This window comes from Thamnophis sirtalis, unplaced genomic scaffold (assembly GCF_051295495.1).
Source record: "Thamnophis sirtalis isolate CommonGarterSnake01/CBP01778 unplaced genomic scaffold, rThaSir2_p1.2 scaffold_5, whole genome shotgun sequence".
NCBI lineage: Eukaryota > Metazoa > Chordata > Lepidosauria > Squamata > Natricidae > Thamnophis > Thamnophis sirtalis.
Genome location: NW_028261385.1, coordinates 27,708,281 through 27,734,955, shown reverse-complemented (window position 1 = coordinate 27,734,955; position 26,675 = coordinate 27,708,281). Strand labels below are relative to the sequence as shown.

At 38.2% G+C, this 26,675-nt stretch overlaps 1 protein-coding gene across 1 annotated transcript; it reads right to left on the bottom strand.

Annotated features, from left to right (window-relative positions):
- LOC106546295 (granzyme A-like) lies at positions 1-22,930 on the bottom strand. Its single transcript, XM_087715608.1, has 9 exons — positions 22,611-22,930; positions 20,701-20,845; positions 19,778-19,913; positions 18,345-18,611; positions 15,719-15,869; positions 4,869-5,007; positions 3,003-3,138; positions 1,733-1,999; positions 1-153 (listed from the first exon to the last, which is right to left on the bottom strand). Exons 1-9 carry the CDS (start codon positions 22,669-22,671, stop codon positions 1-3), a joined length of 1,455 nt encoding a protein of 484 aa, XP_087571734.1. The 5' UTR covers positions 22,672-22,930.
- Positions 22,931-26,675: the final 3,745 nt, after the last annotated feature.

Sequence of the window (26,675 nt, the reverse complement as noted above, 5' to 3'; positions counted from 1 at the left end):
TTAATTGCCTTTTATAACACTCTTTATCCAACGAGAATATTCCTCTGTCAGAAGGGTGTAGACACCAGGATAACATTCACATCCACATCGTATACCAAACGAAACGATGCCTCTTTGTTCCCCTTTGCACATCAAAGGACCACCAGAATCACCCTGCACAAGGGAGAAAAAGGGGTGGTTGGGGAGAAGATGTTTTTTGCATTATTCCAATAGTCATATTTAATTTATTTATTCATCAAATCTATATTTTGCCCATATGACTGATACAACGTTTCCAACTTTCCAATTTTGGCTGACTGGGAGGGCCTCCTGCAAGTGCCCCATTCAGGTGACTGGAGAAAGGGGGCCAGAGGATGCTTTTTCAGTAGACGCCCCTTCACTCTAGTATACTTTGACCTTCCAAGGCCAGAGGTGGAGAAATATGCCCATCCTTGTCACAGAATCAACCTTCTGCCCTGAAGCATGTAAAAAAGTTGCAGGACTTTGATTGCCTAGTTTTGGTTTCCATATTTACTTTTCTTCATACTCTGTAGCCCCCTCTACATATATACTTGTCTGTTCTGTCCCCCCCTTCTCCGCTCGTTAAACAGATGACAGGCAAACAACTTAAAAGGAACTCTCTTTATCAGTTCTCAGCTCAGACTGGCTGCGAGCCCAAAAATAACATAAATACAGTCTCTGACGAGATAACAGAATACTAAACGAAAACTCTTACAACGCAATGCACTTCTCCAAGTGTATCCTTGAATCAGGGTTACAGAAAACAAAGCACTTCTCCAACTTCTTACATAAACCACGACTGATGATCCATCAATGTTGAACGAACCAAGGAACACACGAAGGAACGTTGACTCCTGCAACTAGGGTGTGGCACCATCCGTCCTTTTATCCCCAGAATATGTCCCAATGAGCCCCAGCTGCATAATTAATCTTGCATCCTGAAAAGACTCACAGAAGACTGCTACGGAGTCGCAACACTTATCCTTATTTCACAATCCTAGAAAATGAGTTTAAGCCAAAATATATATTTTTCCCAACACCTTTGAAGGAGAAGTGGAGGGGAGAGGAAATAGGTGCGAGTGTTTCTGTGTGCATGTATCTGTATGTGTGTTTGTGCTTTAGCTCACTCCCATCACTGCTTTCTTGATGAGGAAATGACCAAATACATTTAGTTGCCTAAAGATACAATCTATTCTGCAAGTGTGAATTCTGAATAGGTGAAGAATGTAGCCACAATTAGGCAGACAAGATGCCAGCTACACTTTAGAAAAATTCACATTCTCTGGTGCCCCTCCCCCCAAGTGCTCCATCAATAAGTACAGGTAGTCCTTGACTTATTTCATTTAGTTCATTCAAAGTTGTAAAGTTCACTTAACAACTGTGGCAAGAAAGTTTGTAAAATGAAGTAAAATTCACTTAATAACTGTCTCACTTGGCAACAGAAATTTTGGCTTCAGTCAGGCTCATAAGTCAAGGACTTTTTAAAAAAGATTCATCACATACCATAATGCTGCCAATCTAGAGGGATATATAATTCCAGAAGTTTTTTTGCAATTGACTTTATGATGGGAAGATTTTACTAATTTTACAATTGTTATATTGGTAGCGTAGGACTTCGATTTCTTAGAACACTAGAAGCGTGCAAGTAGGATTACTCATTCGTTCAAATTCTGCTTTTGGTATATTATTTTTGAATTTCCAACATTCAGAGCAGGTAGATAGATATACTTACTTTACATGCATCATTGCCTCCTCTCTCGTCACCAGCACACACCATATTCTTTGTCACTATTGGATCGGAATTATAGTGCTTTTGATCATTGCAGATGGTTCTTGCAATGACAGTGACATTAACTTCACGGAGGACATCTGATAGTTTTCGACTTTCAGTAAGCCCCCAACCAGCTACCAGACACTGTGTTCCTGCCTTGAGGTCACCATACTTCTTAGGAAGCTTGACGATGGCAACATTCTTGTTAAGTTGTGCTTGTTTATTAAGCTTAAATGAGAAAAGAGGGAAGGCAAAAAAGATTAACCCTTGCATTAACAGTCAGTATGGTGTGTAATGTCTCGTATGTTAGACTTGCACCTTGGAGAGTCACAGTATCTCAGTCTGACCTACATTGCTTCCCAGACACAATGGGTCTGGGAAGCAACATTTAAATCATCTGAGCCCCTTGCAATAAAAACAAACTATAATAGTAACAAGATTAATACTTTGAACTTCTTCAATATGGGTAATTTCACATCTGCTGATCATTTATATAGAAATAAGAATTCCTCCATCCTGCTCTCCATTTCTGAAATGAAAGTGAAAAGCATTTTTTCCAACACATAAGTGTGATAATATTCTTTATTCCACTGCTGCCATCATCAGTGGTGGTTCCTATGCCAATGAAATGGGCGTCAACTGTTAGGCTCCTCTTATGGGCTGCTTGTCATCCCTTTGAGGTAGGCCAAATCAACAACATGAGTCAATAATTGTTTCTTTTATTCTCCCTCCCTTCTCAAGGCTAGAGCTAAATCCCTTGTATATTACTTTCTGGGGTATGTATAGCTGTGTCAGGGAGGCCTCTGTCCATTCCCTAGGAAAGAAATAACCTTGGCTCCATAGATTTAGAAAAAAGGTACGTTTGCTATGAGAGAACCAAATGCAATAAGTTTCAGGCAAGATCTGAAGGCAAAAGCGTGTGAAGCAGCAAATTGAAACTAATTCAATAGCCCAACCCCCTTGTAGCTAGGCAACTCTGGCTCTGGCTACCAAAGAAATAACCTTAGAGATAAGCAAAGCCCATACCGTAGTTGCAAAGCTGTAATGGAGAATTCTCCACTGACCCCACCCCCATTGCAGGTAGTAGCAGTGTAGCTGACATTCGCTCCTTCCCATAACAGAGACTTTAGTTCTAGTCCCAAATGGACTCCCTGTATCCATAAAGAAAAGGAGAAACCATTCTTGATGTCCTTCACATGTATATTATTTATGTATAACCTTTAGAATATACCTGAAGAAGCATAATGTCATTCTCCTTTGTGACATTATTATAGTTCGGGTGAGAAATGTACTTATTAACTTTGAAAACTTGTTTTGTTTTGTCTTCTTCTGAATGAATTCCAAGAATAACTTTAGTGTCCTTTGTTCTAAAAAACAAAGAGGGTAAATAAGAATTGAGTAAAGTTCATTTGTAGCAAGGATAATATGTTATAATCTCAGCTAAAGGATATCAAGTTTTATCATTTGCCAGTTCAATCTTCCGTGTTTCTTCAGAAGTTAATTCTACTGTATTTAACATTGTTTATATCCTGGCACAAAAATTAAAATTTGGAGACAGCAGGCTTTACTTCAATTTTCATTGGAGTATTATTTCAACAGTGAAAGTAAATATATATTTTGATAGAAGATGCAAAATACCTTCAATGGCCTATTTCTGGCCATGTTCAAAAATAAATTACAATACATGAATATTCACACCTATATATGGATATTCGGGAAGTAAAAAATCAAAGGGAGGTCAAATTATTTGCAATTTTCAGAAAAACAAGAACACCAATAATGTGCAGGGAGGCTTGTACTATTAATGTCATGCTTTGCTCTACATGGAATAGAAACAACTGGAAGAGGGCTTGTAAATTCTCTAATATCATCTATGAAAGTTGATTCCAATCTCTGGCTAGTAAGTATGCCAGCACAATCTTGTCTGCTATTTTATCAAGGTTTTTGGTTTATCCCAGTTTCTCCCTACTGTGGTTTGTGTGTGTGTGTGTGTGTGCGTGTTTGTGTGTGGTCAGAATTATTCTTATTGGGTTTTATGATCATGGATTTAGAAAAGAAGTTTGAGAAACCAATTTTGCATATGGTAACTGTGGCGAGATTATTGCATGCAAGAGGTTGGGAAAGTAATGAAATATCAATGGAAGTTAGGATTATAACATTAAGTGAACTTGAAAAAATAGCAAAGTCTTTCCAGTCTGGATACAGGAAAAGAAAAAAAAGAAAACATTCTTTTGAAAAGCTGGTTACCTTACATAGAGAAGAAAGAAGAAAACATTAAATTGATGATTTCTTCATTTGGGATTTAAAGGTCAAAGAGAATGGTGAAAATAATAAAGTGATAATTACTTGATAGAAATAGTGTGTATTTTCTTCTCTATTAATTTCTTTTCTGTTTTCCTTTTTTTCCTATTTTCAATCTCATTTTATACATATTTATCGTATTGAAAAATTCACATAGGCACATGCACATGAACATGGATTGGATTTCTTTGCTTCATTGTCACCCCTAGAATTTATACCAAAAAGTTGGGATAGTGAACAATTTACCTTAAAGATGATACCCAGCTGACTGTGTGTTCAGCTTCCTGCTTGGGTGAGTAAAGCGTGGTTGGAGCTGCCATCTTTCTATAAATCTTGGTGTGTGTGTGTGTGTGTGAGGAGGGCTGGCTTTGTTGCTGTAAGTGGGTTGATTGGCTCTGTGGTTGCATCCTGTTTGGTAGATGGAGTTGATGTTTGATACGAAACAGCTGACCAATCTACAAACATCAACTCCATCTACCAATCAGGATGCAACTACACAGCCAATCAACCCACTTACAGCAACAAAGCCAGCACTCCATACCCGCCCACCAAGATTTATAGAAAGACGGCAGCTCTGACCACGCTTTACTCGCACAAGCATGAAGCCGAAAACACCAGCCTGAAGATGGCGAGTGGGACCTTGCTGAAATGTTGCCAAGACAATCTGAAACTTACATGGGAAAAGATCCGAATACAACAAGACCAGCATACCTACCGGTGAAATTCTACAAATATATATTTAAAACAAGATTTTACAAAGAAATAAATAAAAACCTAACAAAACTTCCAAACTTACATTTCGCAGTGAGCTGCTGTTAATACCCAGTTTGGTTTGATCAGGGTCCCCCCACAAAGCGTTGGGTATTTGATCTTGGCCATAAAAGGTCTTGAATGTGGAATTGATTCTTTTCCTCCATAGATCCGGGCACAGGGATCTAAATAGAATGAAGAAGCCAAGCTAATCATGAGTCACAAAATACAACTTTAAATTAATCCATTAGCTAAAGAGGAAAAAGGAGCCAACACAACATGTAAATGTTTCATCATACAAAGTGCTCACACTTTGTGTTATGGTGGTGTATCATCAACCAATCAAAGCAATGTTGCTTTTTTGCACTTATTAATACATTTCACACATTTCATACAGTTTAGATTGCAGCACTTCCAGTTTTGGCATGCTTATCTTGGATTTTTAGAGATTTCATCTGGAGGACACCGGATTGAAGAAGTACAGTTACATACCTTGAAGCATATTAAAATGTGGACATTTCTGGGTCCTTCTATTGTGCTTGGTAATAGCTAAATTTAATGATTACTTTTCAGACTTCTGTAAAAAGTGTATTTTTTTTAAATATGGCATGTTGTACACCGAATATCTCAATGAATTATGGTATGTGTTACTCCACAGTGTTACCGGATAGCCTGACAATCCTATTTTAAAAAGCTAAACGTTCTAGACAATAGTGAGTAAGCCTGATTCTTGTGAAATCCCTAAAATTAGGTACCAATTAATTTTAAATTAAAGTTTAAATTAAACTTAATAAACTAAGTTTATATTTAAATCAAATGTCTTTATTGATGGATACAATGCAAAATTATCTAATAATTGTTTTATTTATTTTGTGCTACTGATATATTGAAAGAAATAGAACAGAAAGAAGAATGAAAGAGTAAGGAACACAGAAAAGATAAGAAAACTACAAAAATTCTCTCTCCCTCCCCATCCCTCCCTCCCTTCTTCATCCAGGCCTTTGCTGAGGAAGATTGACACTTCTTTCTTTTTCCTGTTCTCATCTGGGTGTTTATTCTTTGCCAACACTTTCCCAATAACTATTTCAGCAGCTACATCTCCAATTAATCAACAGAATTGTCAGGGCAGCTCTGTTGCAGAGACTCAAAGTAAAAAAAAAACCAATACAAAGATAGTGAACTTATTCATTACTGATAAGGGCTATTTGTGTTGCCCTTATAATTAGAAATGATAGGTTTCTGATGTAATAATACAAATCCTTAATAATTAAATATTGCAATTGGTATCCAAGGATAAACCTGACATTTTATTCAAGTTGTCCTTTCCTGATACAATTCTAAAATCTGGTATTATGTGGGTTAGGTATTATATGGTCAAAAGCAAAAATCTCCTTGTTCTGGTACAACAACAGTATATTAATGTTAATGGTTAACCACAGTTAATGCATAATTCTCAGCGAGAATTATGAGGTTGCATTAACAGAAGAAAAGATGTCAGATTTGGACTTTGGACCTCTTCTGTGTGTAGATATGCATGTTTGTGTTTGTGCATGTATATAAAACTATATGCAGTACATATATCCTGAATCTTACAATAGTTGCATTTTTGCATTACTCAGGGCTTTTCTAGTATCTGTAATAAAACTACCCTCTTAACAACTGTAGCTTTGAATCTCTCCTGTGGGCCTTTTACTGTCAGTATCAGTTCATCCTGAAGGAGACCTGAGCTATTTCCTCTTCATCACGGTCCAAATTCAAGGCGAAATCCATACATTTGAAACTAACTGTGGCTTATCTTCTTATCTTTTCCTTGATTGTTCTGAGCTGATGTTATCAGAAATGAAAAGAAATGAAAAAAAGAAAGAAAAAAAGTAGCATAATTTAGCACTTACCTCCTGGAATACCGAGGAGAAAAATCACAACAGTGAACCACAAGCCCATTAGACGAACCATCTTTGCTTTTTTGTGTTTCTCCACATCAAAGGACAGAATGTATATATATTGAGGAAGGTAAGGAAGTGGTTGTTGGCTTCATCCTACAAAGGGCGTTCCTTTACACATTGAGAAAGTGGAACCCTACTAAGACATTCAAAGTTATTTTCTTTTTCATTTCTAGTAAGAAGGCTTTATCATACTTAACTTACATGGTTAATGAGGTGGAAAACAAAAGATAGGAGAGAACACGTGTTAAGTTTTCATGTTTGCATTTCACTGTGTGTGTGAGAGAGATGCGTGGTTTGGCTTGCTGAGTAAAAATTGTAGGACGAGGCTATTGAACCAAGTAAAACAACATATATCGCTGATAATTTCCTCTTTATTCTGAGAAAAGGTTGCATTAATAAAAGAAATATGAGTTTCCTAAAATGTCCAGTCTACATACATGAAGATAAAACATTTGATGTGTGGCTGCTCCACCAGCCCCATTTTGAGAATATCATCATATACAATGAAGACATTCTCTAGACAAATCTTATTAATTCGGTGAGTGATGATTCTGCATGGACCATTTTGCTGAAACAAAAGTCATTCTAAATATAACTTGTTTTATGTGTTTTCCTCTCCCATCATTTCCATTAACAAAGACAACTCCAGTTTTTCTTTTGAAATGCTTCAGTTTTCAAAATGATAGCACGATTGTTATAGGGTGACTATCCTAAGCTCTAGTATTGCTGCCATCCATGGAGTTGGTGTGTTTTTGGAAGGATTTTTCATTACTCCTCTGCCTCCTGGCACCTTTGCTCATCTTAAGCATTTCATATCCATTAGAAAACCAGGCATTATAGCATCTTTATTCAGTCTCCTCTCTATCTCCTCCTAGAAAAAGTTAGTGTCTTTTGTTATATTCATGAAATTTCCATGCTGCCGATACGGTATTTACTGTAGCTCAGAAGGGCTTCAGTAAAGCAAGCAGTGCTATACCGCCAAGTCTGTTATCAATTTGGAGCATATCTGTATGAATGCTTGTAACCATTGAGAAAGTTTGATGCTGATCATTTGAAGATCAGGTTTACCATCATGGGCATCATGGATTATGCTGCTGCATCTATTTATCTGTCTAGCTTAGGTTTATTATTTTTCCCCATGCAATGAAATATCCCATGAAATGCCTTCCCATGCAATTAGTGCCTCCATTTGCAGAGAAGGCATTATGCCAGTTTCATTGGGTGGGTAGCTAAGTGAATATGAGCACATTTGTTTCAGAGATGATGGCGTCTTCCTTCTCTACCTTATAAATACAACGTGGCAAGCTCCTTCTAAGCATCCTAGTCCATTGGCTTCATGTTCAATAAAACAGGATGGAGAGACCTTAACTATTTGGTTAATTAGGTTACCTGTGGGTCCAGGGACATCTGCAGAGGGGGTTTAAAAAGACAAGATGGTGGCTGTGAGTGCACTGTTGAGCTCTACACATTTTTACATGTGTCGTGCTACAAGGCATATAAAAATGGTTTGATCATTGAGAGACATTCACCATCTTGATTTTCTTGAAGTCCTTCTCTTAGGTGGATCCCTCAGTGTCTATAGCAATTTATTTTTCCATATTTCCATAGGAGTGAGCTCCTGTTACTTGTCCCAGCTTCTGCTAACCTAGCAGTTTGGAAGCATGTAAACATTCAAGTTGAAAAATAGGAACCACCTTTGGTGGAAGGTAACAGCATTCTGTGCATCTTCGGCATTTAGTCATGCCGGCCACATGACCATGGAGATGTCTTCAGACAGCACTGGTTCTTTGTCTTTGAAATGGAGATGAGCACCGCACCCTAGAGTCAAGAACAACCAGCACATATGTGAGAGGGGGAACCTTTTACCATTCCATTTTACCAGTTGAAATAGCATCTTAATCTGCTGGCCATGTGATAGTTAAAAAATGAGAACTAGTTTCTCATGGCAGAATGTTGGAACAAAGATGTCAGCCAATAAAAAGATCAAGATGTACAGAGCAATGTGTTAAACCAGCAGAGGGATGAAAGCAGCAGCAGAATGAAACTGTGCTGGGTATAAAGAGGAAATTACACCTTTAAGTCAAGAAAGAGCCACCAGCTATTTCAGTGGCTTCTTCGTAGAATTGAGTCAAATGCTTGTCTAGTCATGCTTAAGGCCAATATGAGCTTACAGCTTGTTAAAATTTGCTAAGGACTAGAAAATTCTTATACCATTTGTTATAAATTGTTATAAATCACCGGTGAAGAAATTACCTCAGAGCAACACCGATTTAATGCTACATATTTTTCTGCCCACGAGAGGGTTCACAAATACATATATATCTTGTGTATATATATATATCATATATCATACATTATATATCATAGATATTTTATCTGGTTGTGATACCTAATTAGTTTACTTGGTGAGGATGACAGATAATGTAATAAAATTGAATGAAAGGAATGCTGAGCACTTGCAAACCACGTCCTCCTCCTGCTCTTCTCCTACCCTCCCTCCCTCCCTCCCTCATTTCTTTCTTTCTTTCTTTCTTTCTTTCTTTCTTTCTTTCTTTCTTTCCTTCCTTCCTTCCTTCCTTCCTTCCTTCCTTCCTTCCTTCCTTCCTTCCTTCCTTCCTTCTTTCTTTCTTTCTTTCTTTCTTTCTTTCTTTCTTTCTTTCTTTTTCTTTCTTTTCCAGTTCAAGGCTACTCTTAAATCCAAATTCTTAAATTACCTTCTATGTAGTACCAAAATAAGCTGGGATCTAACTGCATACACTCTTTTGTACATGGTGCTGTTCAGAATGGCCAACCATCAGAGACCTCTAGGTATTGGAATGTTGATAAATCTGGAGGCATTAGGTTGAACAATGCTGGTACAAATGATCAAAATATTATTTTAACTTCTTAAATTTTATTCTTATTAGGTTATAGCTAATAACTGGACTCCAAAAATCCAAATGACCATTAGACACTGGTCTTCTTTTGTTGCCATCTAGTTGTTGTGGAAGTTGCCAGCCCTATTTATAGATTATTTCTTATGAACACTTTTATTTTTGCATTCTACTGGTTAGTTTCCACAACTGTATAGCATATTAGTGAAGTCTACCTGTTGCCTTTTGAGGGCATTCATAAGAAAGGCTCGTCATGACTAAATAGAGTGACCTATTTAGTCTCCTTTTCTACTTTGGCTAAAATGGCTAAATAAATGCCTTTAATTCCATTGAGATTTTAAGTGACCTAATTAAATATGCTATATTAAATGATATGTTCTCACAAGGTCTTTGAGATTATATGGGGCTCTACATATTTCATCCATCTTATCCTCCCTTCTTTTTGTTGTTACAATATTTTTTTTTGCTGTCTGTGAACAATGCTGAGATGAATATAAAAAGGAGGTTTTTTTTGGAAAAGGAATGTTTTGAGAATGGATCCTGTTCTCTGTAGCTAAGATAAATCTTTGGTTTATCTTCCTAATAGGTTCAATTATTCACATGGCTGTGCTATCAAAGAAACTTCCTTTTGGTAATGTGATCTGAGAGTAAGGGGGAAAAGTTTACAGAACTGGGATTCCCAATTTCCTAGTTTGCCTCCAACTTACAAATTACTTTTGCTATTCAAGGAGCGGCATTTCTTCTTGTTTTGGCCCTTCTGTGATTGGCATTCAGTTATACCTCTATCCAAGGAAGTTCTACAAAACACTTTTGGACTCTGTGCTGCTACAAATAATAAAGCCACTCTGTTCTTGCTTCCTTCTTGTTGCCTTTACCTACAGCTGCATTTCTACTGCTTTAGTTCATGTTTCTTCTTTAAGAAGAAGAATCTTCAAAATCAAAACTATTTTATGATGGAATGATCAAAAGGTAGATTGGTATGGAATGGAGGAGAATGGAAAGAAATGCAAAATGGCACAAGAGAAAAAATATTAAACAATATGCAGTCAGGTAAATATAGAAGAAGTAGGTTAGTGCATCATAAGCACATATGTTTATTTGCCTAAAATAAAATAAAAACCAAATTTAATAACATTCTTTCTAGTTTGTACAGACAGTATAAGATTTGTTTCTTTTTGATCAGCTTCCTAGGCCATCCATTTCCAAATAATTGTGGGCAGCTTGACTTATGCAAGACTTATAAAAGCAACAATAAAAACCCTAATCTAAATAATGTTATCTAGGGAACAGAGATCAACAACCAGATGAAAAGAACTGTAGTATAGACCTATATTCATGTCATTTTCAAGACTCATTATGTATTACTTCTTGACAGTTGGTGAGAAGCAGATGAGGTTGGCAGACTAGGCAAGCATAAAATATTTGCACAGAAGGTTTCATTTCATGTAATTGTAGAGTTAATTGTGATCAAAAGATGAAAGAAAATTCTTAGAAATTTGCTGTTGAGCACAATTTGGGTTTGACTGGGGAAGGGCCAAATTGTCAACAATCATAAATACTCCTGATTAGCCATTTTAATTTATTTCATCAGTACAGAATCATGTGATAATGTAATTTTCTGCTCAGTGAGTGCTCAAGAGAATGAAGCAACATAAATAACTAAAAAAGTATATTAGATGAAAATGCTGAACAATGTTTCATGCCTTGAAAATAAAGAATAATAACTTAAAAATAAAGGGGAATCAGAATATTTTGAAGTCTGGAACAGATTTTTTGATTGGTATAAGACAAGGTGACAAGACGGGAGCAAACTGTATATTGTGATTGGACAGAAGGATAGAAAATGTATTAAGCAGGGACGTGCAGTCACTAGAGGCAGGGGAGGCGGGGCCTCACCAGTCTCCTCAGGAAAAGGAAAGAATTTTAAAGAATTTTTTTTAAATAATTAAAGCCAAGGTAGTTGCTACCAGACTCCAAGTCACAGTGACTTGGAGTCTGTGCTTAGTGTTAACTATAGGAGTAGGCGAGAGAACTCGGGGCCTCCTTTGCATAAGGAATTTTTTGCCTTTTAAAAGTTAAGAAAGGGTTAAAAAGCAAAAAAATTCGTATGCAAAGGAGGCCCTGATTCTCCCGCCTCCTGATCTGGAAACAGCGAATCATGCCTTGTTGACAGTTGAGCACGCTTACGTTGGGCGGGTTATTTCGGAGGGCACGCTTCAGAGGAGAGAGGAGTGGGGGAGAAGGAGGAGGCTCACTCTTCACTGCAACATATATGTATTATTTGGTTGGTTCACTAGTTGAAACAGAAATAGTTCCCTGAAGATTATTTAAAGTGGTAAAAAGAAGCTGACTTCTTCAAATGAGGAGCCCAGACGAGGCTGGAGCGAGAGCCACAGAGGCGAAAGGTGAAGAGGGGTGTGGGGGGTTTTCCAAGAGGCCCCCTCCCCTTTTGGCACTCCGCAAGCCAGGCCCGCAGGGGCAAGAGGCTCCGCTCCACTTCTATCGCCCCTCCTTCGCTCCAGAGAAGTTGTTTGTGGGCGAGTCTCCGCAGCTCCGGTTCCGTCCCCAAGCAGCCCCAGGAGGAAACGGGCCAGCCCCGCTTCCCTCCCTGGACTTTCCGGCAGCGGAGGACCCGCATTCCGCTCCCCCTTCCAAGCCCCGAGTGGCCAGCCTCGGCTCCCATCGCTTTCTTCCAGAGTTTTGGCAGGCCTGCCGAGGAGGAGCCCGGACAAGGCTGGAGCGAGAGCTGCAGAGGCGAAAGGCTGGCCACTCGGGGCTTGGAAGAGGGAGCAGAATGCGGGTCCTCCACTGCCGGAAAGTCCGGGGAGGGAAGCAGGGCTGGCCCGTTTCCTCCTGGGGCTGCTTGGAGAGGGAACCGGGGCTGCGGAGACTTGCCCACGGCCGGCTTCTCTGGAGCGGAGGGGGGGAGATAGAAGCGGAGCTGAGCCTCTTGCCGCTGCGGGCCTGGCTTGCGAAGTGCCAAAAGGGGAGGGGGCCTCTTGGAACATCCCCCCGCTCCTCTTCGCCTTTCGCCTCCATGGCTCTCCAGCCTGAACAGGAACCGGCGCTCTTCTGCTGTGGGCGGGACATACTCCTGGTGGCCTGCGGCTCCGGCGCCTGCAATGTGGACGTGTTTCCCTGCGGGGCAGGCAAAAGCCGAAAGAAAGCGTCCCACTGCTTCTGTCTGACATAGAGGCGCCCCGCAGCTGGGTCGGACATAGTTGTGGGCCGCGGGACGCCTCTATTTCGGACATAGCTGCTGCGGCGGGGGGGGGGGAAGCTGCTTTCTTTCTTTTTGCCTCACCAGCCATAAGCTTCACTGCACATCACTGGTATTAAGTAGGCTAATAGTTAATGGTTGAGACTAGCTGTAAATAATGTGAATGTATGGTCACTTCGACTTCGTAGTACTGCATTGTTTTAAATGTAAAAATAATAAAAATATATTAAAAAAAGAAAATAAAGAATAATTTATAAACTCATAAAGAAGGATTGACTATTAAAAGTTCCACCAAACAATGTTGTCTTCACCAGCCATTTAAAAGTTAATCGAGGTAAGAGTCTTTGGTTGGGAAATGCTATAAAAAAGCAAAGCATTCTTCAATTTCACTTATCTAGATCACAGGACATGGGACTGGCCTCACATTGCAAATCCTGGAAAGAAAAAGATCTGTCATCTCAAGTGTCTTGATAGATAGATAGGAACCAGCATCTTGAATCAAACCTGCAGGAAAAAAAACCCCAGATGTCCATCCTATTCTTGCATAGAATATCCTCACATAGTATGGTATGTTCTTGTATTCTTGCAATTGTATTGGTAGGGTTCAAACATTGCGCACGTGCACACACACACCTATTATTGTTTAAAACGTGGCTTCAGTGGAAGAGGTTCAGATCTGGAACTGAGTGAAGAAGGAAATAAATTCTTTTTTGCTTCAGTTTATGAGCAGAAATGTATGAAATGCTTCATGATTTCAAGCTGCTTTTGCTATACAGAGTGTTAAGCGTGTGTCTTATAAGCCACTGTTCCCAAACACAAGAGTAGTGTAAATCGTCCAAGGGGTTATATGTTTGATTCCCATCAGCCTCTGTTAAACTTCTTTTAAATGGCTTCTTTAAGTGTTGATTGAAGTCATCAAAAGCTTTTGATGAGCTGGGATCCTCCTAGATGTACATTCCCCTACATAAATGGCCTATTTCCAATATTACCCCATTCTCTACATATGGTTTTCTATGTGTAATTCTCCTTCCACTAATAGTGGATGCTCTGGAGAATGTATGAATTAAATGACTGTGCGTTAGATGTATTACTATTACTCAGTGATGTCATAATGATTCATAGAACACACCATTGATACCTGGATTTCTTTTGTGGTTTCAATTCAAAATGAAATTGCTCTGAAGACGACTTTGCACACTGCAAAGAAATATTGTCTAAGAACAGAAAAGTCCTACTTGCATAGTTGCTGTTATACTCTAACCTTAGAAGTTCTAACTGAATTTGTAATGTTTAATGCTATAATGTTTCTATTACGTTTATACAATAAATGGATATTAAAATGTATTCCCTACTGGTGATAAGCTTGGCTTATTAATGCTAATATTAAGATGAGGGTAGATCAGGTATTGTTGACCTGAGTTTCAAAGGGAAGAAGGAAAAAGGTCTGCAGTTCTACTCTCATTGTGAGATAATTGGATCTCTTTTCTGTTTGGCTCTAATGAGGACTACCAACTTTGGAAAATGATCAAAACGGAAGCGGGTAAATTTACCACGCCCTTTATCAGTGCTAGGTGCCACTATTTGAAATGCTCCACAGAGAATCTTGGAAGCCAGTAGATATATTATGAAAGGTTCTAGTCAAGTCTGCTTTGAGGTTTGGCATTGTTATTGTTTTAACTTACAGAGCACATTCACATGATTTTGGTGATACAATCTGTCAGCTGAGAACACTTTCAGTCCACTTATTCAGGTCCAGCCCATCACTAGATGAACCAAAATTGTTAACCCTTACTCCTCATCCTATTTGTGACTGGATTGCAAGTCCCATCACGTTTATCATAAGCATTTGGTTGTCACTGTACATATCCTGCAGGAAGTGCATGCAGCTCTCTGTTTTAATTTCTCCCCAAATCCTTAACAAAAGTCAAGATCACTCCTTGACTTCCTTCTTCTGAGCAGTGCATGAAAAAAAATTGAACTTTTTGGCTTGGTGTCCTCTCGCTTCCTCCACCGAATATTTATCATATATGTCATGCCTTACAGATAAACTACTCTTGTAGTCAATCCCCTGCCTCATATCATCTTTGACAAATGGTTGTCCAACCTTTGTTTGAAAACATTGAATGATGAAAACTTCTAACTGCAGAAGACAAGTGGTTCCAATGCTTTCAAGTGCTCTCACATCGCCATTCATAAAAGTGGTGTACAGATCCATAAGAAGTCTCAAGTGATAAAGGACTCATGTATGTTTATTTGGGAATTTTGCAATTCCAAGTTACCTCCAATTATAAGAGAAGTCCAATTATGTTATTATGCATTTAAAAGCCATTCCCAGCCCAGAAATTCATTCTTCCAAATTCAAAAAAAGTTTGAAGTTTGCCACAAGCAAACACTGGATACATAGCACAAATGAACAACGATAACAAAAGAACCAATAACAAAATGGTTTTCAACAGGGATTTATTTTCTTCTGCTTTCTGGAAATAAGTTACCATTCCATTTGTGATAAACATGGGAATAATTTTATCTAGCAGAGTAAGTGTACACATAGAGAGAAAAATAAAGAGAAATAATTTCTAGAAACTTTTGCTTAGCTTTTATAAAGGAAAAGAAAACTTTGTTAAAAAATTGCATTCAAATAGAAAACTTAAATACCCAAACTGATCAGTTACCCTCTAGATTAATTTATCTGAAATTGCTGTTACTTTTAGCTGGCAGGCTCAATGATTTTGTGTTGGCTCAGTATTGTGTGACTAGTCAAATGCATCTGGAGGGAAAAGGCTGGAAAAGATTGTCTTAAAGGAATTATAATGAATGAATACAATTGAAAAGACTGTCAATGTCAAATGATAATTCTATTAATTGCGTTTTATAACACTATTTATCCAATGAGAATATTCCTTTGTCAGAAGGGTGTAGACACCAGGATACTGAGGCTTTGCACATCCTCTACCAAAGGAAACGATGCCTCTTTGTTCCCCTTTGCACATCAAAGGACCACCAGAATCACCCTGCACAAGGGAGAAAATGGGGTAGGTGGGGAGAAGAGAAATTTTGCATTATTTGCAGTAGTCGTATTTAATTTATTTATTCACTAAATCTCTATGCTGCCCATAGGACAAATACAGTGTTTCCAATTTTCCAATTTTGGCTGGCTGGGAGGCCCCCCTGCAAGTGCCCCATTCAGGTGACTGGAGAAAGGGGGCCAGAGGATGCTTTCTCAGTAGGCGTCCCTTCACTCTAGTATACTTTGACCCTCCAAGCCCAGAAGTGGAGAAATATGCCCATCCTGGTCACAGAATCAACCTTCTGCCCTGAAGCATGTAAAAAAGTTGCAGGACTTCGATTGCCTTATTTGCATTATTTGCAGTAATCATATTAAATTTATTTATTCATTAAATCTCTATGCTGCCCATCTGAGTGATACAGCAACTCTGTATGCTTTTTTCTTTTAGGGGACAATTATAATATACAATAATGAAGGATTCATGCTATTGGCAACTCCTGGTTAGACTACTGTAGTTCTCTTTACAAGGCACTGCCCCAAAGATGATTCAGCAGCTGAAATTTGCACCAAATGCTCTGGCCTTCTTGCTGACTTTTGCTAACCAGCTTAGCCAAAAATGATAACAGCTCAGTGGGAGATGCTCTAGTTGCTGGCAAATTCAAGAGCCTTGTTCTTGTGTATAAAGCCCTAAATAGCTTGAGCCTTGGTTATCTTTGGGACTGTATCCTTCCAATTTTCACTGGCTAGGAGCGGGCCCTGCAAGTGCCCCATTCAGATGACTGGAGAAAGGGGACCAGAGGATGCTTTCACATTAGGTGAATCCTCACTCTAGTACACCTTGACCCTCCAAGGCCAGGAGTGGAAAAATATGCCCATCCTGGTCAAAGAATCAACCTTCTTTCCTGAAGCATGTAAAAAAGTGGCAGGACGTCGATTCTGGCTTCCATATTGACTTTTTTTCATACTCTGCAACCCACCCACCCCCACGACTGAGTGTCTCTCTCTGTCTCTGTTCTGTCTCCCTCTCTCAGTCAAGCCTATCTTGCAGAGTTAATGGGGTGGGAAAAGGTGAGATAATGCTTGATGGAAATGCACCGAATAGACAAATAAACCTAAATCTGAAATGGCTTTATTTCTGACTCTGTGTGTGTGTGTGTGTGTGTGTGTGTGTGTGTGTGTGTGTGTGTGTGTGTATGTATATATATATATATATATATATATATATATATATATATATATATATATATATATATATATATGTGTGTGTGTGTGTGTGTGTGTGTGTGTGTGTGTGTGTGTGTGTGTGTGTGTGTGTGTGTGTGTGTATCTATCTATCTATCTATCTATCTATCTATCTATCTATCTGTTATATTTGTGCTGATAAATAAATAAAGGGAGACTAGTATAGATCTATTTCAAGCTATTTAGCTCTCATCAGCTAGCCATACCCTTGTTGGGAATCGAACCTGTGCTGTATTGCCTCTTAGGCAGATGTGTTAACCACTGAGCTACAGAGCTCGACTCCTTATCAGCGAAGCTAAGGTGAAAGGTATATATTTAAAGTCACAACCCCTGGTATGCCCAAATATGGGAGGAAGATCACTACTTCCATTCTCTGTCCTTCGGCTCGTCACAAGAGACCATCCAACAGTAAAAAAACAAAATTGGGTTTCTGTCTAGATATATATATGACATACTTGTCCTTATTTCACAATCCCAGAACATGAGTTTAAGCCAAAATATATATTTTTCCCAACACCTTTGAAGGAGAAGTGGAGGGAAGAGGAAAAAGGTGTGAGTGTTTCTGTGTGCATATATCTGTGTATGTGTTTGTGGTTTAGCTCACTCCCATCACTGCTTTCTTGATGAGTAAATGACCAAATACATTTAGTTGCCTAAAGATACAATCTATCCTGCAAGTGTGAATTCTGAATAGGTGAAGAATGTAGCCACATTTAGGCAGAAAAGGTGCCAGCTACACTTCAGTCTAGTGTTCCAAAAAATTCACATTCTCTGGTGCCCCCTCCCCCCAAGTGCTCCATCGATAAGTACAAGGTAGTCCCTAACTTAAAACAGTTCATTTAGTTCATTCAAAGCTGCAAAGTTCCCTTAACAACTATGGCAAGAAAGTTGAAGTAAATGAAGTAAAATTCACTTAATAACTGTCTCACTTGGCAACAGAAATTTTGGCTCCAATCGGGCTCATAAGTCAAGGACTGCCTGTACTTTTAAAAAAAGATTCATCACATACCATAATGCTGCCAATCTAGAGGGATATATAATTCTAGATTTTTTTTGCAATTGACTTTATGATGGGAAGATTTTACTAATTTTACAGTTGTTATAGTGGTAGTGTAGGACTTCGATTTCTTAGAACACTAGAAGCGTGCAAGTAGGATTACTCATTCGTTCAAATTCTGCTTTCGGTATATTATTTTTGAATTTCAAACATTCAGAGCAGGTAGATAGATATACTTACAGTACATGCATCCTTGCCTCCGCTCTTGTCACCAGCACAGACCATATTCATTGTCACTAATGGCTTGGAATTATAGTGTTTTCGATCATTGCAGATGTTTCTTGCAATGACAGTGACATCAACTTCACGGAGGACATCTGATGGTCTTCGACTTTCAGTAATCCCCCAACCAGCAACCAGACACTGTGTTCCTGCCTTGAGGTCACCATACTTCTTAGGAAGCTTGACGATGGCAACATTCTTGTTAAGTTTTGCTTTTTCTTTAAGCTTAAATGAGAAAAGAGGGAAGGCAAAAAAGATTAACCTTTACATTAACAGTCAATATGGTGTGCAATGCATCATATGTTAGACTTGCACCTTGGATCCTATCTCAGCCAGACCTACATTACAATATTATGCAGACGCAATGTGTCTGAGAAGCAACATTTATATCATCTGAGCCCCTTGCAATAAAAACAAACTATAATAGTAACAAGAATAATACTTTGAACTTCTTCAATATGGGTAATTCCACACCTGCTATTCATTTATATAGAAATAAGAATTCCTCCCTCCTGCTCTCCATCTCGGAAATGAAAGGGAAAAGCATTTTTTCCAACACATAAGTGTGAGAATATTCTTTATTCCATTGCTGCCATCATCAGTGGTGGTTCCTAGGCCAATGAAATGGGGCTCAAATGTTAGGCTCTTCATATAGGCTGCTTGTCAGCCCTTTGAGGTAGGCCAGATCAACAACATGAGCCGATAATTGTTTCTTTTACCCCCCCCTCCCTTGTCAACGCTAGAGCTAAATCCTTTGTACATTGCTTTCTGCAAAGGTATTTATAGCTGGGTCAGGGCTGCCTCCATCCATTCCCTAGGAAAGAAAAACCCTTGGCTCCAGAGAGTCAGAGAAAAGGTACCCTTATCATGAGAGAACTGAATGCGACAAGTTTCAGGCAAGATCTGAGGCCAAAGCAGACGAAGCAGGAAATAAAACAAATTGTAGAGCACAACCCTCTTGTAGCTAGGCAACTCTGGCTCTTCATACCTAAGTTAGAAGAAATGGCCTTGGAGAGATAAGCAAAGCCCAGACCGTAGTTGCAAAGTTGTAATGAAAAATTCTCCACCGACCCCACCCCCATGGCAGCTAGCAGCAGGGTAGCTGACATTCGGGCCCTCATAACAGAAGTATTAGCCATAGATATAAAATTTATACAATTAAAACAAACAACATATTTCAACAATGATATTAATGATCTCAATGAAGCATGAAGCAAAAAAAGGGATAAAATTCATCATGAGTTATTTAACAACCACCTTGCTTATCAATGGAAGTTCCAGTCCCAAATGTAGTTGTAAGTTAAGGACTCCCTGTACCCATAAAGAAAAGGAGAAACCATTCCTGCTGTCCTTCACATGTATATTATTTATGTGTATCCTTTAGAATATACCTGAAGAAGCCTAATATCATTCTGCTTTGTGACCCTATCAAAGTCCGGGTGAGAAATTTTCTTATTAACTTTGAAAACTTGTTTTGTTGTGTCGTTTTCTGAATGAATTCCAAGAATAACTTCAGTTTTGTTTGTTCTAAAAAGCAAAGAGGGTAAATAAGAATTGAGTAAAGTTCATTTCTAGCAAGGATAATACGTTATAATTTCAGCTGAAGAATATTAAGTTTTATCATTTGGCAGTTCAATCTTCTGTGTTTCTTCAGAAGTAAATTCTACTGTATTTAACTGTTTATATCAGAATTATTCTTATTGGGTTTTATGATCATGGAATTAGAAAAGAAGTATGAGAAACCAATATTGCATATATGGTGAGATTATCGCATGCAAAAGGTTGGGAAAGTAATGAAATATCTATGATGGAACATTGGATTATAACATTAACTGAACTTGAAAAAATAGCAAATAGCAATAGCAATAGCAGTAGACTTATATACCGCTTCATAGGCCTTTCAGGCCTCTCTAAGCGGTTTACAGAGAGTCAGCATATTGCCCCCAACAATCTGGGTCCTCATTTTACCCACCTCGGAAGGATGGAAGGCTGAGTCAACCCTGAGCCGGTGAGATTTGAACCGCTGACCTGCTGATCTAGCAGTAGCCTGCAGTGCTGCATTTAACCACTGCGCCACCTTGGCTCTTAGTCTTTTCAAACTGGATTCAGGAAAAGAAAAAAAAACAATTCTTTTGAAAAACTAGTAACTTTACATAGAGAAGAAAGAAGAAAAGATTAAATTGATGATTTTTTCATTTGGGAATTAAAAAGTGTCAAAGAGAATAGTGAAAATAATAAAGTGATAATTACTTAATAGAAAGAATGTGTGTGTGTCTCTGTGTGTGTTTATTTATTTATTTATTTCCAAACTTACATTATGCAGTGAGCTGCTGTTAATACCCAGTTTGGTTTGATCAGGGTCCCCCCACAAAGGCGCCCCTTTGAGCCTTTGATCTTGGCCATAAAAGGTCTTGAATGTGGAACTGATACTTTTCCTCCAATTATCTGGGCACAGTGATCTAAACAGAATGAAGAAGACAAGCTAATCATGAGTCACAAAATACAACTTTAAATTAATCAATTAGCTAAAGAGGAAAAAGGAACCAACAAAACATGTAAATATTTCATCATACAAAGTGCTCACAGTTTGTGTTATGGTCGTGTATCATCAACCGATCAAAGCAGTCTTGCTTTTTTGCACTTATTAATACATTTCACACATTTCATACATTTTAGATTGCAGCACTTCCAGTTTTGGCATGCTTATCTTGGACTTTTAGGGATTTCATCTGGAGGACACCGGATTGAAGAAGTACAGTTACAGTACATACCTTGAAGCTTATAAAAATGTGAACATTGCTGGGTCCTTCTATTGTGGTTGCTAATAGCTAAATTTAATGATTACCTTTCAGACTTCTGTAAAAAGTGTATTTTTGGTATGACATGTTGTATACTGAATATCTCAATGAATTGTGATATGTGTTACTCCACAATGTTACCAAATAGCCTGACAACCCTATTCTAAAAACTAAATGTTCTGGATACTTTCTATATTGATTCTCATGAAATGTCTAAAATTAAGTACCAATTAATTTTAAATTAAAGTTTGAATTAATCTTAATAAACCTAGTTTATTTTTAAATCAAATGTCTTTATTGATAGATACAATGCAAAATTATCTACTGTTTTGTTTATTTTGTGCTACATATATATTAAAAGAAACAGAACAGAGAGAAGAATAAAAGAGTAAAGAACACAGAAAAGATAAGAAAACACCCACAAAAATTCTTTCTCTCTCCATCCCTCCCTCCCTCCCCCCTCTCCTTCATCCAGGCCTTTGCTGAGGAAGATTGACACTTCTTCCTTTTTCCTGTTCTCATCTGGGTTTGTATTCTCTGCCAACACTTTCCTAATAACTAATTCAGTAGCTACATCTCCAATTAATCAACAGAATTGTCAATGCAGCTCTGCTGCAGAGACTCAAAGGGAAAAAGCAATACAAAGGTAGTGAACTTATTCATTACTGATAAGTAATGTTGCCCTTATACTTAGAAACGATGGGTTTCTGATGCAATAGTATAAATCCCTAATAATTAAATATTGCAATTTGTATGCAACGATAAACCCGACATTTTACTTAAGTTGTTCTTTCCTGATACAATTCTAAACTCTGGCATTATGTGGGTCAGGTGTGATATGGTCAAAAGCAAAAATCTGATTGGTCTGATCCTGGACCCGCCCCTTAAAGAGTGATTCTCAACCTGTGAGGTTGCGTGAACAGGAGAAAAGATGTCAGATTTGGACTTTGGACCTCTTCTGAGTGTAGATATGTATGTTTGTGTTTGTGCATGTATATAAAACTATATGCAGTATATATATATATATATATATATATATATATATATATATATATATATATATATATATATATATATATATATATATATATATATATATATATATATATATATATATATATATATATCCTGAATCTTACAATAGTTGCTTTCTTCATTACTCATGGCTTTTCTTGTATCTGTAATAAAACTACCCTCTTAACAACTGTAGCTTTGAATCTCCCCGTGGGCCTTCTACTGTCAGTATCAGTTCAGCCTGATGGAGACCTGAGCTATTTCCTCTTCATCACGGTCCAAAGTCAAGGAGAAATCCATACATTTGAAACAATCTGTGTAGCTTACCTGCTTACCTTTTCATTGATTGTTCTGAAGTGACATTATCAGAAATGAAATGAACAACAAAAAAGTAGTATAATTTAGCACTTACCTCCTGGAATGCTGAGGAGAAAAATTGCAACAGTGAACCACAAGCCCATTAGGTGAACCATCTTTGCTTTTTTGTGTTTCTCCACATCAAAGGACAGACTGTATATATACTGAGGATGGTAAGGAAGTGGTTGTTGGCTTCATCCTACATAGGGTGTTCTTTTACACACAATGAAACTGGAACACGACTAAGACGTTCAAAGTTACCGTATTTTCTTTTTCATTTCTAGTAAGAAGACGTCATACTTAACTAACATGGTTATTGAGGTGGAAAACAAAAGATATGAGAGAACACTTGTTAAGTTTTCATGTTTGCATTTACTTTTCCTCTATTCAGAGATAAGGTTGCATTAATAAAAGAAATATGAGTTTCCTAAAATGTCCAGTCTTCATACATCAAGATAAAATATTTGATGTGTGTTTGCTCCACCAGCCCCATTTTGAGAATATTATCACATATAACTAAGACATTCTCTAGACAAATCTTATTAATTCATCGAGTGATGATTCTGCAAGGACAATTTTGATGAAACAAAAATCATTCTAAATATAACTTGTTTTATGTGTCTTCCTCTCCCATCATTTCCATTAACAAAGACAACCCCAGTTTTTCTTTTGAAATGCTTCAATTTCAAAATGATAGCCTGATTGTTATAGAGTGACTTTCCTAAGCTCTAGTATTGCTGCCATCCATGGAGTTGGTGTGTTTTTGGAAGGATTTTTCATTACTCCTCTGCCTCCTGGCACCTTTGCTCATCTTAAGCATTTCATAGCCATTAGAAAATCAAGCATTATAGCATCTTTACAGTCTCCTCTCTATATCCTCCTAGAAAAAGTTGGTGTCTAGTTATATTCATGAAATTTCCATGCTGTCGATACATTATATAATGTAGCTCAGAAGGGCTTCAATAAAGCAAGCAGTGCTATACTGCCAAGTCTGTTATCAATTTGGAGCATATACGTACGAATGCTTGTAACCATACAAAAACTTTATGCTGGTCATTTAAAAACCAGATTTGCCATCATGTCCATCCGGGATCATGCTGCTACATATATTTACTTGGCTAGTTTAAGGTTGCTGTTTTTCCCCAAAAAATGTTTCCTGTAAAATGCCTTCCTATGCAATTAGTGCCTCCATTTACAGAGAACACATTATGCCAGTTTCACTGGGTCGGCAGCTGAATGAAAATGGGCGAATTTGTTTCAGAGATGATGGCATTTTCCTTCTCTACCTTATGAATACAATGTGGCAAGCTCCTTCTAGGCTTCCTAGTCCATTGGCTTCATGTTCAATAAAATGGGATGGAGAGATCATTGCTAATTTGCTTAATTTGGTTACCTGTGGGACCAGGGGCATCTGCAGAGGGGACTTAAAAAGGCAGGATGGTGGCTGTGAGTGCACAGCTGAAGCTCTTCACGTTTTTACATGTGTCGTGCTACAAGGCATATAAAAAAGAGAAGTGGGTTTGATAATTGAGACACAATCACCATCTTGATTTTCTTGAAGTCCTTCTCTTATGTGGATCCCTCAGTGGATATAGCCATTTCTCTTTCTATATTTCCATAGGAGTCAGCTCACATTACTTGTCCCAGCTTCTGCCAACCTAGCAGTTTGAAAGCATGTAAAAATGCAAGTAGATAAATAGGAACCACCTTTGGTGGAAGGTAACAGCGTTCCGTGTGCCTGTGGTGTTTAGTCATGCCGGCCAAATGACCACAGAGACATCTTTGGACAGTGCTGGGTCTTTGGCTTTGAAACAGAGAATTGTGTCAAATGCTTGTCTAGTCAACACGAGCTTAGAGCCTAGTAAAAATTTGTGAAGGACTAGAAAATTCTTATACCAGCATAGTAAGTTGTTATAAATCACTGGTGAAGAAATTACCTCAGAGCAACACTGAGTTAACTCCACATATTTTTCTTGCCACTAGAGGGCTCACAAACACACATATATATCTTGTATATTCAGTCAGTCATGTTGATGGATTACATTGTTCATTTATCCCTTTCTAGTTAAATGAGACATTTTACCATCTTTCCAATAAACTGGTTTTCCAAAGAGTTGTTGTATTGTGAGATTACACAAGTTATATTCTATCCAAGTTTACCTGCCTTATTTCCAACATGTTGCAGAAGATACCATAAAAGTACTTTTTTTTTTAGAAAGAAGGTTGCAGTCTACAACCTAATAGTCATTTGTGAAAAAAATGTCCTTGTGCTGAAGACTAAACTTTTGCCTTGTTAGTGTAAAAAATATAGGGCATTCTGGTGATGTAAAGGTAGGGAGGTGGGAAAGACCTGGGAGACCAAGCAAAGAGACATTGCAAAGAGAAAGGTCATGTAAGAGTCAGAAAAATCCACAGTTACATGATAGGCAGAGAAAGAGACTCAGGAGAGACCCTCCCTAGTTTCTTGGGCTGTAAAGGAGATGGGGGAAATTGAAATTTCAGACCGGTGATGGGTTCCTACTAGTTGGGACTGGTTTGTCCGAACCAGTAGTGGTCTTGCAACCTGGGTCGCTGGAATGGGCAGCGACCCAGGCCTGTCACGCCACCAAATTGGTTCCCTGGTCGCCGCCGTCGCCGCCACCATATTGGTTTTCAGTTCTGTGTATGCGCAGAACAATTTATATTGGATTGCGCATGTGCACACAGTGTGCATCAAGCGTACACATACAAAGTGTGCACACGAGCAAACCAACAGTAGTGCCAGCCAGAATCCACTCCTGTTTCAGACTTGAATGATGCTGTGAATGTAGCCTTATAAAAGGATTACTGTATTTTTCAGAGTATAAGACTTACCTTTTTCCCTCAAAAAAGAAGGTGAAAATCTGGATGCATTTTATACACTGAATCCAGCATTTTTGGCCTCCCAAAACCCTTCCCGCTTCACCAAAATGGCCACGCATAGCCTTGAGGAGGCTTCCAATTTGCTCCTGGGGGCTGGGGAGGGCAGAAATGAGCAAAAACAGTGCGTTTTTTGCCCATTTTTGCCCCCGCCCCAGCTCCCAGCCTCCAGCCCTAAAAGGGCTATGCATGCCTTTTTTTTTTTTTTTAACAAAAAAACAGCACTCTGCAGACCTTTCCAAAAAGGCCCACTTTTTGCAAGAACAGGCCATTTTTGGGAGGTCTGCAGGTTTTTATTTTTTTAAAAAAAATGCTTCTTCAAAATCTTGGTGCATCATATATTCCGAAAAATACTGTGGTTGTGATACCTATTTGGTTTACTTGGTGAGGATAACATATAATGTAATAAAACTGAATGAAGCATTTCAAACCTACTCCTCCTCCTCCTCCTCTTCCTTCCTTCCTTCCTTCCTTCCTTCCTTCCTTCCTTCCTTCCTTCCTTCCTTCCTTCCTTCCTCTTTCTTTCTTTCTTTCTTTCTTTCTTTCTTTCTTTCTTTCTTTCTTTCTTTCTTTCTTTTTCTTTATTTTCCAGTTCAAGGCTACTCTTAAACCCAAATTCTTAATTCACCTTCTATGTAGTGCCAAAATAAGCTGGGATCTAAATGCATACACTCTTCTGTACATGGAGCTGTTCAGAATGGCCAACCATCAGAGACCTCTAGGTATTGTAATCTTGATAAATCTGGAGGCATTATGTTGAACAATGCTGGTACAAAGGATCAAAATATTATTTTAACTTCTTAAATTTTATTCTTATTAGGTTATCATAGCTGGGCTCCAAAAATCCAAATGACCATTAGACAATGGTCTTCTTTTGTTGCCATCTAATTGTTGTGTAGGTTGTTCTTTGTCAAATTTGGCAGCCCTATTCATAGATTATTTCTTATGAACACTTTTATTTTTGCATTCTACTGGTTAGTTTCCACAACTGTATGGCATATTAGTGAAGTCTACTTGTTACCTTTTGAGGGCATTCATAAGAAAGGCTCGTCATGACTAAATAAAGTGACCTATTTAATCTCCTTTTTTGCTTTGGCTAAAAAGGCTAAATAAATGCCTTTAATTCCATTGAGATTTTAAGTGACCTCATTGTAATTAGAATTGCTGTCCTTTAAAATAATCTAATGAGGAATTTGAGAATCAGGACCCAGAAACTATGATA

Coding starts and splice junctions, on each gene's coding strand:
- LOC106546295 (XM_087715608.1), bottom strand. CDS start 22,671: ATGGTTCACCTAATGGGCTTGTGGTTCACTGTTGCAATTTTTCTCCTC. Junction 2,000..3,002: donor ATGACATTATGCTTCTTCAG/GTATATTCTAAA, acceptor TTCTCATTTAAG/CTTAATAAACAAGCACAACT. Junction 154..1,732: donor GAGGCAATGATGCATGTAAA/GTAAGTATATCT, acceptor TCCCTTGTGCAG/GGTGATTCTGGTGGTCCTTT.